The 16,043-nt window shown below is 41.1% G+C and overlaps 1 protein-coding gene across 3 annotated transcripts in view; it reads right to left on the reverse strand.

The window, feature by feature from the left end:
• Nucleotides 1–4,458: 4,458 nt before the first annotated feature.
• Nucleotides 4,459–16,043, reverse strand: part of LOC138981114 (uncharacterized) — a 31,121-nt gene continuing 19,536 nt past the window's right edge. For 2 of the 3 annotated variants that reach the window (XM_070353951.1, XM_070353949.1), the window contains 9 exons: nucleotides 13,346–13,424; nucleotides 12,837–12,946; nucleotides 12,006–12,030; nucleotides 9,803–11,077; nucleotides 9,291–9,453; nucleotides 8,075–8,129; nucleotides 5,780–5,970; nucleotides 5,249–5,288; nucleotides 4,459–4,714 (listed from right to left, as the gene is read on the reverse strand). In XM_070353951.1, coding sequence (XP_070210052.1) covers nucleotides 4,468–4,714; nucleotides 5,249–5,288; nucleotides 5,780–5,970; nucleotides 8,075–8,129; nucleotides 9,291–9,453; nucleotides 9,803–11,077; nucleotides 12,006–12,030; nucleotides 12,837–12,946; nucleotides 13,346–13,424 — 2,185 coding nt within the window. In that variant the 3' untranslated portion in view covers nucleotides 4,459–4,467. The remainder of the gene's footprint in view (nucleotides 4,715–5,248; nucleotides 5,289–5,779; nucleotides 5,971–8,074; nucleotides 8,130–9,290; nucleotides 9,454–9,802; nucleotides 11,078–12,005; nucleotides 12,031–12,836; nucleotides 12,947–13,345; nucleotides 13,425–16,043) is intronic. The other variant, XM_070353950.1, reaches the window with a different exon arrangement.

The following is a 16,043-nucleotide window of genomic DNA, read 5'->3' on the forward strand; positions in this document are numbered from 1 at the left end:
TCGTGTGCTCTTGATTTGCGCCGGGGGGGGGGGGGGGGGGGGGGCGATAAGTGAGTAGTTTAACTAATGTTATTTGATTTTTGGAATAACACGAGTTGTTTCTCTTAGACCGTAAGTCGACTCTGAAGTAGCTTAATTCTGTCCCGAAGTTAGTTATGGCCAACATAGGAAATGTCTTGGTCATGTGCAGGGATGTGTACGAACAGTGTTCACACTGACCGACGAACAAGTATGCGGGATCAATGCTCTCGCCGTTAAAATAAAAAAATATATAATAAAAGTAACGTGTCCTATTTGCAGTATACATTTCATATGATATATTGCTCATAATTATCCACAGCCGAATAGAACGGCAACAGAAATGGCTTGATTTCAAGCACAGGTGTAAGTAGTCCCACAGCAAGAGATGCGAAAGAGACAGGCCGAACATAGAAAAATGTGGAAACTCCAACCACAGCTTGGGAGTAGGCACTGCTAAAGATTCGAAGAAGTGGTCGTTATTTACTACTGACCAACATTTACCAAAAATGATTCAAGACTGCATTGAAATTGCATGAAGGCAAAGAAGTTTCAGCTTGCCAAGAACAACTGCAACTGTTCAATAGTAGTACAACAGATTCAATGTAATTACCTCATCACAAATTCCTAAAAGCAAATTAAAGTATTCTTGGTAAGAAAGATAGCTTGCACCACGTACCCTGGCGTTACTGACGTTTCCGTGCTCTAGTAAATTTTAAGGGGCTTATTGTCCGTCAGGTCTTAATTGCCTATATTGGACATGAATTGGTTTATACGATTCGAGTTTTTACGCCCTCACGGCTTTTGATGTTTGCGTGTTTAGGTGGTATCAGCCATCTGCACTTATGGTAGAATGACCAAGATCTTTAACGTGCCATTGTAGTGACACGGGGGTGGGAGATGGATACCGTCTCTGGGTCTGCACATAAAGTTGACCCGTGTCCGTCCCGGCCCGGATTCGAACCATCCGTGCTCTAATATTGTTGCAGAACCTAAAGGTAAAGCTTGAAAGGCTTGACATGATAGGTGTATGAAGAGGTGGCGTTTCTTTTCCCTCTTCTTCTTGGTCCTCTAAGAATGCGGGGATTAAGTAGGCCTACCGCGTTGCTCGGGAATTCAGGCTAACATTCCGCACCACTCTATATATTATTAGGTGATCCTCTCTGGTAACAAAAATTAAAAGCCGAGTCATGGTAGGAGTATGTTTATCCCAGCGAAGCTGGAGATATCCCACGAACACATGCTCAGATCGACCTGAGAAATTTTCTTCCCGATAATACATGATAAAGAAGCATTCGTTGTTGCCAATCTGTAGCTACAGTTCGGGACAGATGTTCACCATACTTTGGGAACATACTAACTTAAATACGGTGTGTGTTCTCTACTGATTCGATTTTTGATCAAACGCCATCCAAGGCCGCTTTATGCGGGTGTAAATTCCGAGTCTACGTCGTGACGTTTCGGCCTTTCTCTTGCGCGCGTGGCGTGTGTGTGTGTAAGTGTTTGTGTGCACATATGTGTTATTGTGTGTGTGCGTATGAGTGTGCGCGCGTCTGTACTGTGTGTACATGTGTGATCCACAGAGAGAGAGAGAGAGAGAGAGAGAGAGAGAGAGAGAGAGAGAGAGAGAGAGAGAGAGAGAGAGAGAGAGAGAGAAGATAGTGTGTGAATGAGTGCGTGAGTGTTCGTAGTATATCCTGTGTGCGTTTGCGTGTGTGTGTGTGTTTGCGAGGTAGTGTGTGTGTGTGTGTGTGTGCGTGTTTATGTGTGTGTGAGAGAGAGAGAGAGAGAGAGAGAGAGAGAGAGAGAGAGAGAGAGAGAATATTTGTGTGTTTGTTTGTAAAGGTTTGTGTGAGCGAGTTAATTTTTTTAAATTTTGTTTATGTCCAATGCAAAAATCGAAAATAAGTAATCACAGGCTGTGACACCTTCCTGTTCCCAAAGTGGAGGCGAGAGGGAATCACCTGTCTTGTCATGTTTACTAGTGTGTGTGTTTGCTCAACCTGTAATTTATTTATGCCATCTTTTCATTGCCACCGATACGCTCTAAATATCCTGAAAAAGAAAAAGTAATGACATTGATTGGCAACTAGAAGAAAGGTAAATAGTCTTGCAAAAATGTCGTTTTTGCAAGGAGAATTTTCAGTAAACGCAAAATGCTTATCCACGATCAGTGTGTGTGTGTGTGTGTGTGTGTGTGTGTGTGTGAGTGTGTGCACGGTGTGTGTGTGTGTGAGAGAGAGGGAAAACGTGTGTGTGGGGTGGGGAGGGGCTATGTGTGTGCATGCGTGCATGTGTCTGAGAAAAATGGTTGAATCTTCTAGTTGTTCGTTATGTAACAATGAGGAAGAAACAATTAATTATTTGATGTGGCATTGCCAGCATATTAACAGGTTTTGGCAGGAACTACAGGAACTGTTAAATAATAGTTGTTATCATGTTACTAATTTCCGGTTTTCAGAAGCGTTGGTATTGTTTGGAGTTCAGGAAAATATGTTCACTGATTTCATTATTTTATTGGCCAAATTTTATATTTACAAATGTAAATGGAACTCTGAAAGACCGATGCTTCCGATATTCTTGAAATTTTTGAAAAGTAGATATTTATTGGAAAAGTACAAGGGGGGATTAGCAGAAGATAAGTTTGACCGCCTCTGGCAACCATATTCTAACCTGGTTTCATGAAAATTGTCCAGTACTAGGCTCTACTCATCCTCCCTAATTCGTTAACAGTATCTTGATATATATTCTGTGGTAAACTTGAATCTTGTAGTAATCAATATTATTTAAGGGTCTAGTAGTTGTTGTAGTCAAACAGTCCTATACAGTGCCTCTTTAACTTTCCCCCTCTCTCTCTTTATTTCTCTCTTTTCTAAATCATTCTTTTAGTATGCATGTTGTAAGTATGTATGTGGCGATGTGAACTGTGATGTAATGTATAATGTGTTGTAAAAAAAATTAAAAAATAAAAAGAATAATAAAAAAATAAAAAAATAAAATGAGTCGTTGACACGTTCATTTGTTTAAATTAATGAGCGTCAAATTTTAACCCAGCCGCTTCAGAACAATTCAAGTTAAATCAGTAGAGACAAACTCCCCTGTGGGAAAATCTGGTCTGAAGGAGTCTCAAAATTGAGGGACATTTAAAGGTTGTAAACAGAAAGTCTGAGAAAGCAGGGTCTTTCAAAAAGAGGGGGGGGGGGGGGGGGGTGTCACTGTTTACTTAAAGGCAAGTTTTTTGTGTGTTAAACTGTTCACACTCAGTCAAGACTTTCTTCAACAGACAGCTTGTTGTTTGATTAGTATTGTCCTTGACAGACTTTTTATTGCATCAGTTGGTCCAACTGGTGTGTCACAGCTACAACAAGTGGAAGCGAACAGTCCACAGGACTACAATCATGCAGGTTGTATCCACAGGAGCTTGTATCAAATCGCCAGTCGATCATTATTTACAGTCCACTACTACGACATACTACTAGTACTATATACTACTAGTAGTATGTCGTAGTAGTGGACTGTAAATAATGATCGACCGGCGATTTGATACAAGCTCCTGTGGTTGTATCCATATAAATGTTTGCATCAAAACGAACTTACACCAAACCAAGCAACAAAATATCATCAGGTAGCAAAACTGGCATAACAAAGAAAAGCAGTGTGTGTGTAGTCATTTTTCATGCCAAGTAAATCACAATTAACAAACATTGAATCAGCAATGTTCTTTTTCTTCTGCGTCCATGGGCTAAAACTCCCATGTACACTCATGTTTTCTTGCACGAGTGGGTTTATGCCTGTATGTTTGTTTTTACCTCAACATTTTAGCGGATACATGCTTGGTAGTTTCGTGTTTCTACAAGTAGCACCTACTGAACTCTGACATGGATTACATTATCTTTTCCGCGCGTACTTTGTCTTGTGCTTGTGTGTACACAAGGGGGATAAGGCACTAGCAGGTCTGCACATAAGTTGACCTGAGAGATGGTAATAATCTCCACCCTCAGCCCACCAGGCGCGCCTGGGATTTGTCATTGAACACTCATCTTTCCGTTCAGCAAGCCGGCGTCTTGTCCACTTTTGTTCAAAATTATCATTATCACTAAGAATGTGCAAAAAATGAGAGTGCTTGTAATTCAGCACACACACACACACAAACTATCTTTTGCTCACTGTTTACCATGAATCATGTCTAATGATGTGGAAGTGAATATCAAACAAATTCAGCACCAACAGCAACAACAGTGCATGCTACAACCCATGCAAGAAAAGAAAACAAACAAATATGACATTTTGCAACATCCGTTTAGACCATTACTTTCACACTCCCCCCCCCTCCCCAAAATAAGAAAACAACATGCAATATTCTTCTACTTCAAACTTTCTCCTTTTTTCTCTCTTTTTTCTCTCTGTTTTTTTGCCAAACAAAACTACCCAGAAAATCAATTGTTTTTTCTATTCTTTATCTTTTCCCTTTGTTGCTCTTCTACGCTGCTTTTTTGGATTAGAAATATGTATAAATGTGTTCGTTGAAGCACCATTTTCTTCATTCATGGCGTCGTCTTCTTTCACGTCCTCTCTTTCCTGTCTCTTGTCGTCTTTGGTCAAAGCAAAGTCGGGATCCTTGTCAGAATCGTCACTGTATTCCTGGATCACCTCGTCCATTTCTTCCTCAGGTGCAAGCTGAACTTCCACAGATTTACTGTTAGAACAGAGAAGAAAAATTGCGTCCTTATTTATCACTGTAAAAGGCCAAAACAGTTGTATTTCTCATGAAAAATTGTGTTTCCTAGAGAAACGCTTCTGTTTAAGCTTTTCCTTTCACTTTGAGTATAGGTCTATGCTTTGAGTAGTCAAATTAAATACCTGAAGAACCTCCAACAATCTAGTACCGTTTCCTGTCAAGGTATGGACCAAGAAGGTAGATTTCCACAATCCATGTTACAAAATGTCCACTGGTCATTTTCAGAATTTGTCATTGCTTTTCAAGCCCAAAACTGCGTGTTTATCGGTACACTTTATGTACATGCCATGGACTGCTTAAATATGTAAACGATTTTTCCTTTGCAAGATTGAAACTTTCTGGCATTCAATATCTCCATTTGTAATTCTGGAGACAGTTCAAATAGTCTGAAGGTTAATCTGTCAGTTATGCATCCTTCACGGCTTTAACAATTTTTGAATGAGAACTTTAGAAAAGTTGAAAACGCTTGATGACTTGCCTTCTAATACTCACCGTTTAACACCATCCTTCTCCTTCCTTGGAATCTTGTAACCTGAACAACCACAAATCAAACACACTTGTACCATGACCTGCACTACATGTAGTTCCATTCAACACAGGTACACTTTCTCAAACGGTATAAATCCAATGACTTGCAGTCACTCAGTCTGTCAAGGGACAAGTGAGTTATAAAGGGCGCCTTGTGCGTGGAAATCGTTTATCAGTCAAGTCAATAACTCAGACTTTCCCCCCCCCTCCCTCTCTTTTTCACACAAGCACAGACAGACACATGAATGTGCGCAATCACAGACATAATTATGCACACCTGCACACTCATCTTGCACTCGTGACGGGTTTAAACAATTTGTTCAGATAATTGCAGATAGCAATGCCACATACAATCAATAAATGGAGCACAACAAGCAAAGCTTATGCACATGCTCTAACAAAGCGATATGATGTCTGATTATGATTCACACACAATACAAAACAGATAAATGCCCTGTGCGCACCCCACCAGTATTAAATGCTCACAATACTTACTGTGCATCCAAGCTGACTCAGCAGACCTGGTTTTGGTTGCATCAATCCCAATCTTCCCCTGCACCAACCTATCACCAGAGAAGCCACATGCTTCCTCTTTCTCGTGCTCTTGTCGGCACTTCTCAAAGTGGCGCATGAGAGCGCTGCTTCCCCCCAATTTCATGTCGCAAAGTGCGCATGTAAACTCATCCCTGAAACAGAGGGGCACTGTCAGTTTTTGTCACATGTGCATGTGCATATTCCTCTTTACAAACACACCATGTTTCTGTGACTTTGAAAGAAACTACAGAAATATGTGTGACTACCTCCACAGAATCTGAAAGCAACTGAATGATGTGGAAACTTCTCAAGAAAAGTACTACCCAAGGTTTAAAAGTGCTGTTTTAAAACAGGAAAATCATGAACAATCAAAAACTATCAAAGCCATTCTGCTGTACCAAACTCATGATCAACTGTAGTACTGTGCCAGAATTTTTTTTATCTAAATGGGTCGCAAATTCGGGAGAATTCCATCTTATCGCGTTACACTTCATTGCAAATTCGTCGGCTATATCGCTTTGTTTGTTTTTTACTCGTCTGCTGTCGGGGTTTCACCCTGTGAACAAAAACGTTTAATCCCTTGGACTTGTACTGCCTGCATCAAACTTCACACCCCTCCACCCCAGTCCCAGCTGTTCTCAGACTAAGAGGAGGAAAGATCAGTTGGACCTGGACAAAAAATCAAAATATCCTGACTCCAAATACAAATGTTAGGCCAGAAAAACTCCTACAAGCCAAAACTGTCAAACCGTCGACCAGCCACGAGTCGAAACATTGCATCAGATTAAAAATGCATCTGTAACTGAAGACCCAGTCCATGAATAAAAGAAAAGCACACCTGTCTCTGCCACACTCAAAATTAATCATGCTACACACCTGTCTCTGCCACACTCAAGATTAATCATGCTACACACCTGTCTCTGCCACACTCAAGATTAATCATGCTACACACCTGTCTCTGCCACACTCAAAATTAATCATGCTACACACCTGTCTCTGCCACACTCAAGATTAATCATGCTACACACCTGTCTCTGCCACACTCAAGATTAATCATGCTACACACCTGTCTCTGCCACACTCAAGATTAATCATGCTACACACCTGTCTCTGCCACACTCAAGATTAATCATGCTACACACCTGTCTCTGCCACACTCAAGATTAATCATGCTACACACCTGTCTCTGCCACACTCAAGATTAATCATGCTACACACCTGTCTCTGCCACACTCAAGATTGATCATGCTAAGGTTCATTATTGCCAGTAAGACGTCAGCTGTAAACACGTGCTGCATTAAACAGCCAGTGTGGCCAGTCGGGCATGCAATTTAGCACTTGATGAGACTATCGAGCCAGTCTAAAAGACGATTTTTGGAAACAACTCCATCGAGTTTGCATGTGTTGGGGAAGAGTGAACTTATCTTGCAAAACCTGGTACAATCATTGGAGGTGCCAATCGCTAGCAAGAGGTGTGTCAAAACCTGGTACAATCATTGGAGGTGCCAATCGCTAGCAAGAGGTGTGTCAAAACCTGGTACAATCATTGGAGGTGCCAATCGCTAGCAAGGACTGTGTCAAAACCTCGTACAATCATTGGAGGTGCCAATCGCTAGCAAGGGCTGTGTCAAAACCTCGTACAATCATTGGAGGTGCCAATCGCTTGCAAGGGCTGTGTCAAAACCTGGTACAATCATTGGAGGTGCCAATCGCTTGCAAGGGCTGTGTCAAAACCTGGTACAATCATTGGAGGTGCCAATCGCTAGCAAGGGGTGTGTCAAAACCTGGTACAAACATTGGAGGTGCCAATCGCTAGCAAGGCGTGTGTCAAAACCTGGTACAAACATTGGAGGTGCCAATCGCTAGCAAGGGGTGTGTCAAAACCTGGTACAAACATTGGAGGTGCCAATCGCTAGCAAGGGATGTGTCAAAACCTGGTACAAACATTGGAGGTGCCAATCACTAGCAAGGGGTGTGTCAAAAACGTGTGTGTATCAAAGTGTTTCCGACGCTCCCCTGGCTAGTGATTGGCACCTTCAATGTTCGTACAAGGTTTTGCAAGAAAAGGTCACACTCCCACAACCCATACAAACCTGACAGACTTTATTGTCGCGCTTTACAAAACATATCATGGTCAGATGCTTTGGACCCCATGCAAAGACCACACTATAGTGGAAGTCCACTGCCCTTCATGCATGCACCATCACAAAGCTAGAAACTGATTGGTTTCTTTCTCTGCATACAATTCATTGCTACCTGTTGATTTCACCACGAAGAGGGCGTCTCTTTAGCTGAAGTGCGGAGTACACTGCTGATAAAAAGAAACTAGTGTCAGTATACGGTAGCACTGGTGGGTCTCTTATCAATACTTTACATTTGTATGAAAATGGTTGAGGGTTTGTAGCTTTTTCTAACTTAAAGGTCTAATGACAAAATAGTACACACAGTTTAATTGTACTACAAGAGCATGAGGCTGATTCATTCAAACAAAAGCTTGTATTGAATGGTATTCATTCCTCATGATATTCCAGTTAAGTAAAAATGGGCAAGATGATCTGTTGTAATCTATCTTCGCAAACACTGAATCTTTTCCATGGCTTGATGTAAGACTGATGATGTCGTTGTAAAATGGAAAGAAAAAACACATCTGGAACAAATTTTTCTTTTTTTCTTCTTTTTCTCTGATCAACAACTTTGTATTTCTTTATTTCTTAAATCACAGATCCACAACTATCGCTTCTTTATTTTGTATAAATCATCTATCAACCTATTTGAAACTTTTTTGGAAACTGCCCACACAAGTTCTGGAAATATCTGAATATTTCCAACATTGCTATTACCGACAGCTGAATATTTCCAACATTGCTATTACCGACAGCTGAATATTTCCAACATTGCTATTACCGACAGCTGAATATTTCCAACATTGCTATTACCGACAGCTGAATATTTCCAACATTGCTATTACCGACAGCTGAATATTTCCAACATTGCTATTACCGACAGCTGAACATTTCCAACATTGCTATTACCGACAGCTGAATATTTCCAACATTGCTATTACCGACAGCTGAATATTTCCAACATTGCTATTACCGACAGCTGAATGAGTGAGCAAATGAAACTTCAAAACACACTTTCTAACCAAACTCCAAAGCTGGAGAGGTAACTTGATACACAATGGAATCTGCTTAATTTTATTTTGGGACATATTTTTGTGTGTGCTGTGCTATTGGTGAGTTTTGTTCTTCAATTTTATTTTGGGAGAAAATTCCAAAGTTCCCTATCACAAGAAGCAAGTGAGAATGATAAATCTGTTGATGTTTGGGAACTAGGAATGTGCTCCCTATAAACGAAATGCGTGTATATTACATGCATGGCTGCAAAAGAAATCAATTTGACAATACCATCCTCTATGAAATAAATACCCATGTAAGACACACAAGAGCTGCCCCGTCTAGCAGCAACAGACCTGCTTTACGTTCAATCTCGGGTAGCTTTTGTTGCACTTCAGGCTCCTCCTCCCCCGTGCAATCCGAGGCATGTTGCTGGATCACTGAGCAGGGAAAGGGTTTGCTGCACAGCGGGCACTCCACCAGTTCTTGTTCCGCTGCTCCCTCTTCTTCTTCTTGCACCTGAAAGGTAAGTACATGTAGTAAGCACGTAGTAAGCACATGTAGTAAGCACTCGCCCAACATAATACAAAAGACAACAACAAACAAACAAAAGCAACAGCTACCAACATAATGATATTTCATTTCCAATATTTCAGCTACAAGTCTTCATCAGGGTGAGAAGCAAACACTTGCTGAAACTTGAGATGCCTTCCTTAGGGTGCAAAGCATTTTGTACATTTACATTTCAAATGGTGTTATCTCAAGCAAAACTGAGCACATTTATAGGTTTTTCATTACTCCGGAATCAGCACATTAGCAGAGAAGTGGGAGGCCTGAAGATAAAAAAAAACTGACTGAGGATACTAACCGCCTCCTCAGCAGACTGTGAGCGTGATGTGGACGCAATGCCAATGATGTCATCCCTAAACTTGGTAGCTTCTCCAACCTGCACTGACTGTGGCTGAACATGGATTCTCCTCTCCTCTGTCTGTTTCAGTGATGAAGGGTCCACAAACTGCACTGAGTCATCACTTTCCTCCTCCAAGTTTGGCCTCACCTGGCCAGGCTTCCCATGCTCCTTAGAAGACGTACTCGGCCTGAAGGGATTAAAATGAGAATCGCCAGAATTGTAAAGATTTCTCATGTGAAGCCCTGTGGCGTTTCCTGAACCGTTCCCTCTTTGCGGCCTCGGGCGTACAACGGTCTGATGGGTCGTGTTTTTATGTATGCTTCCGGAACTAGCTATGTGAATGAAACCCTCTCCCACGTGTATCTTCTTTTTCTGAGGAAAGGAAACCTCGTCATCATCATCATCATCATCATCGTTTAACACTTCAACCTGGTTCTCAGCGTCACTTGGGGGGCTGACTTGCTTACGCTTACGGGTGAGAGGCGGTACTTCTAAATTGCTGTCATCATCCTCAGACTGAACGTTACGCTGAGACTGCTGAAGAGTCTTGCACACTCTCTTGCGTCTTTCCTCTTTGAGGTTCAAGCCTTGATTTCCTGCTTCGACTCTGCGTTTCCTGTGGGGTACTTGAGTGGAGTACAGTTCCCCTTGTTCATTGAGGAGGGAGTTGGAGCTCTGACTTCCCTGACTGCCTGGGATGATGCACTTGTCCTCACTGTTCCTGCTCCTCGACCTTCCTTTCTCTGCCGTCTTTGTTGAAAGCTGGATGTCAGGCAGTTCATCATCAGACTCCATGGGTTGTGTCTCTGCATCATAAACAGATTGGGCCTCTGCTGAAACACCTGCACTTCCGGGATCATCACGCACCTTTTCCTCTCTGGTCACAACCACTACCCTCGTTGACCCCTGTTTGTTCCTGAACAAACCTAGGTTCCTCTTTCGCTGCACATCGTCACCTGCTGCAAGCTTCTTGGATGGTGGCTGTCCGTTTTCAAAATCATCATCCTCATCTAAATTGAAGCAGAAAGTGGGACCGCCTCTCTTCCTCATATCCAGAGTTCCCGGCAGGTGAAGACCCGTGTGGACTGGTTTGCCCCAGGCTAGCTTCTTGAAGCGACACTGCATCCGCGTGAAGCGAAGCAAGTATGTATCCAACATCTGCAGAATCACTTTGCTGTGCTGCTCTGGGCTGACTGATTTGGGGCAAAGGTATGACGAGGTGCCTGTGGGAGGCTGGAAAACAAAATGAAAATGTGAATGACAATCCTTTGTGACAATCTTCTATAATCAACCAGTGCTGCTGTAGTAATATACTCCAAATGAAAACGTGATGCAAAAGAAATATATTTGGAATTTCAAGTGTTACATTTTTGTGACCTGTACGCAACTGCCTAAAATCAACCAGTCCTGCTGTAAAAATATACTTCTAATAAAAACGCGTCGAAAAAGAAATACTTGGAATTTTTAAAGTGTTATATTTTTGAGACCTGCAGCCAACTACCAAGCAAAGCAAATTCAAAAGTGCTCGCAACTAACATCTGTTTCAGTTGTAAGATATATATTTTTCTTGGTATGAATTCGTTATTTTCCAAAAAGACAGTCATAGCTGCCAACCCCTGTGAACCCCAAATAGTAGCATAATGCTGCATTTTGAAGTTTTCAGAGTAGCAATTGGTTTTTAAGAGTAGCATTGTCTTTAATTTGAATCGCACACCCGCATTATGCAAGGTTTGCCTTGGAATTTTTTTTCCCCCTCTCGTCGTCCGTGTTAACGGCATGGCGGCAAGTAGGACACACTGCCTCGGCAACCCACACCTCCAAGAACGTGTTCAAAGTCAATCAAACAGAATACGCTAACTAAGACTACAACACATAAAGGAGAAATGACGTTCTCGATTGGATGTACGACAAAACCGTTCCCTGATTGGATCAGACCCTTCCATCACAAGCGCAGTTTTTAATGACTGCTGGTGATTGTCAAGTGATGTGGAAATTTTGCATGCTTGTAATTTTTTTTTTCTAGCGTGGCAGTTTTGGGCTTAGCGTAGCACCGTAGCAATTGCTGCAAAATCGTAGCATGCTACGCTGAAATCTTAGCAGTTGGCAGCTCTGGACAGTGCAACGACAAGCAAAGTCTCTCCCTCAGGTGTTTGTAACTCACCTCTTTTCTCTTTCGACTTGAATTCCTGAAACCAGACATTTTTGTTGTAGTTAGTTTTCGTTCCACATTATTAACGTCTGAATTTTCACTTTTGTGCAATGTAATAGTGTGATAGTGTGTCATAATATCTGTCCTAGGGCAAAATGGAAGCATACATGCAGAAACAAGCAACAAATGAACACTTTCACTTTGTAGGAATTGTAAACAAAACAAAACAAACAAACAAAACAAACAAACAAAACAAACAAACAAACAGACAAAAACAACAACAACAACCAAACAAACAAACAACAACAACAAACAACAACAAACAAACAAACAAACAACAACAACAACAAACAAACAAACAAACAAACAAACAACAACAACAACAACAACAAACAAACAAACAAACAACAAACTTGAATAAATAAATAAATCAATCAAATATAAAGCTTGCAAAGCAATATACTACGGTAAAACCGTCAACTAACTACCTTGAAAATGTCCAGAAAAATCAGCGTAAAAAGAAGGGGTCTTTATTGGGAATCGGAAGGGTCAATTTTCATAACAGGGGAGGCAACTTCTTTTCCAATGTTTTCTGTCACAGCTTTCTCTGCTCTCCCAGCTGTTGCGAATAGACTCCTGGCCTTTGATTAGGGGTTGAGTCTTGCTGACTTGTGTTAGTTGATAGAAAACAAGACCTATTTTGCGCAGCCACCCCATAATACAATATTTAAGCAAAACTTTGCACTGAGCATGACCAAATCTTGTACACAGATTGAATTCTGTCGATTTTGGTTTATCATAAAGCTCCTTTTTCTTCTCATTATCGTAAACATATGTTGACACCTGTAGCTTCGCTGAAGGTGGCAGGCCGGAGGAACGTGTGGCCAGCTGAACCAATTATCATGGAGCAGCGGTCGATTGTCATTTTCATCTTCATCTTCAATCGGCAATTTCTGCAAGAGTAAATAAATGTAAGGAACATTTGTTGTTAATCTTGTGGGTTGTGTGTTTGTTCTTAATAACATACTGTTTTTGAAGATTTCAAAGAACAAACAGTCTCTTTCGCTCTCAAAGCACAGTGGTTTTACCAATATAAGAATAAGTCTTTATCAATCAATCAATCAATCAATATGAGGCTTATATCACGTGTATTCCGTGGGTACAGTTCTAAGCGCAGGGATTTTTTTCTTTTTTTTTCTTTTTTCTTTTAATTTTATGCAATTTATATCGCGCACATATTCAAGGCGCAGGGATTTATTTATGGGGATGGGGATTGGGAGAAAGGGTGAGATACAGAGAAACAGATTGAGGGAGAGATCGAGAGGAAGCGAGAGTGGAAGAGATTAACTTACAGAGGGGGATATTCCCTCTATCTGCCTGTCATTCTTGCAAGGTTGAGGTGAAGAGCAGCTAGACTTTGTAACCTGAACGCTGAAAAACACAAAACATTTTGTTCATATACTCTAATTGGAAAACACTATCTGACAGAAAAATGACATCCAAATAACGGAGAAGCAGTTGGGTCAGTGTCTTCTAAGAGATATGAAATACACATACAATATATCAAGAATAAAATGACATCCAAATAACGGAGAAGCAGTTGGGTCAGTGTCTTCTAAGAGATATGAAATACACATACAATATATCAAGAATAAAATGACATCCAAATAACGGAGAAGCAGCTGGGTCAGTGTCTTCTAAGAGATATGAAATACACATACAATATATCAAGAATAAAATGACATCCAAATAACGGAGAAGCAGTTGGGTCAGTGTCTTCTAAGAGATATGAAATACACATACAATATATCAAGAATAAAATGACATCCAAATAACGGAGAAGCAGCTCAGTCAGTGTCTTCTAAGAGATATGAAATACACATACAATATATCAAGAATAAAATTACATCCAAATAACGGAGAAGCAGCTGGGTCAGTGTCTTCCAAGAGATATGAAATACACATACAATATATCAAGAATACAAATGAGACAATGACAAAAGGTGACGTTTTCATGTCAGTATGTCCCAAATGACATCACCAGTACATTTTTCATTCTATCTAATCTGTTTTCGTTCTATTTTTTCTAATAACATGCGTTAACAATTGATTGCCAACTGGAATGGAAGAGCACAAAAAGTGTAACTTGATATGTAGTTTCTCTAGAGGGAAAAACATCTTCCACTTTCATGTCAGTGTGTCCCATGCAACATACATTTGCCAAACAGCTATGTGTAAGTAGATTATTTGTTAGTGGTATAGAAAATACTGATCAACAATCAAAGTCAGTTTTCACATTAATTTTCTACCTATTTCTTATTTGTTTATTCTTTTGGCAATGGTGAAATGTCAGCAATCGTGTGTCATTCGGGACAGTAGACATGACACCTGACCTTTTGTCACTGTCTCAAATGTGAAAAATAGCTGTTTTTTAGGCAACATTTATGGCCCCTGCAACCTTGACCTTGAAGCAAGGTCAAGATGCTATGTATGTTTTTTGGGGCCTTGTCATCATACACCATCTTGCCAAATTTGGTACTGATAGACTGAATAGTGTCCAAGAAATATCCAACGTTAAAGTTTTCCGGACGGACGGACGGACGACTCGGGTGAGTACATAGACTCACTTTTGCTTCGCATGTGAGTCAAAAATGACATCCAAATAACGGAGAAGCAGCTCAGTCAGTGCCTTCTAAGTGATATGAAATACACATACAATATATCAAGAATAAAATTACTTCCAAATAACGGAGAAGCAGCTGGGTCAGTGTCTTCTAAGAGATATGAAATACACATACAATATATCAAGAATAAAATGACTTCACTTGCATGCAGTGTACTTCTCATGGTCATGAATAAGAATAATTAGTTTTGGTTGCCTTGAACAGGTGGTCACTACTGAAAGGTTAATTGTATACAGTAGAACTCCCCCTTAGCGACCCCCCTGTTTACGACCACCCCCTTTTTACGACCGATTTTGCTACCACGGATGCTTTCTACTATATAATGAACCCCCAGTGAACGACTCACCCCAAAACGCGACTTACGACCGAGCTTTTGGGGGTGAATTACGACTTTCGCGCATTTGTAGTCGAGCAGACAAAAACAATACATGGCGGCTCTTGCTCCTCGAACTATCGCGAGATGAAAAAAATTAAATCCCGCGCACGATAGAATCCGCGGCGACTTCCTTAGGAGTCAGGAAGACGCAAATCCTGTGTATCGTCAAGGATAATGACCCAAAACGCGACTTACGACCGAGCTTTTTGGGGTGATTTACGACTTTTGCGCATGTATTTCGAGCAGACGAAAACACAACATGGCGGCTCTCGCTCCTCCAACTATCGTGAGAAGAAATAAAAACAAAATCTTGCGCGCGAGATCCTGATACATCCGGTTTTTTTCTGCACACTATCTTCTCACGACGACTGTCTTGTTGACAAACGAAGATTCGCGAAAGAAAAAGGAAAGCGCCGACTCTTGAGTAGAGAGCTAATAAAGTAATCGCTAATCGAGCGAAGTAGCAATCCGCGGCGACTTCCTTGGGAGTCGGGAATACGAAAATCCTGTCTGTCGTCAAGGATAATGACTCGGTGTTATCTAGATGGTGAGAAGGATAGCGAAGCGAAAGTACGCAAAGAGAGGAGCCTGTACTAAGACCTCAACGATCGTGGTCAAGTTTAGCGATGCAAGGCGACGAATCATTCATATGAGCTGAAAAGATGATTCAGGAGAAAAGTCCTTATGCTTTCGAGTTAGGACATTCGGATTTTACTGGTTGCGCCACGATGTCAAATGTGCTTCACTCAGCGGGGAGCGAGTATTACGCCATGAGTAAATTTTCTTTGAAATTTGAGTTCAAGTTGTTCTGCTGTAATGTGTTTGGGTGTGTGTGTGTGTGTGTGTGTGTGTGTTTTGATATGACAGTAAACTGCAACTGTGTGTTTGTGTGTAAACATGACAGTACATACACTGCAACCAAATTCATGACCGACCGGCCAAAAACTCAAACCCCCCTTTTTACGACCTAATTTTCAAGGTTTTTCCAAA

The sequence above is a fragment of the Littorina saxatilis genome, linkage group LG12 (assembly GCF_037325665.1).
Source record: "Littorina saxatilis isolate snail1 linkage group LG12, US_GU_Lsax_2.0, whole genome shotgun sequence".
Lineage (NCBI taxonomy): Eukaryota > Metazoa > Mollusca > Gastropoda > Littorinimorpha > Littorinidae > Littorina > Littorina saxatilis.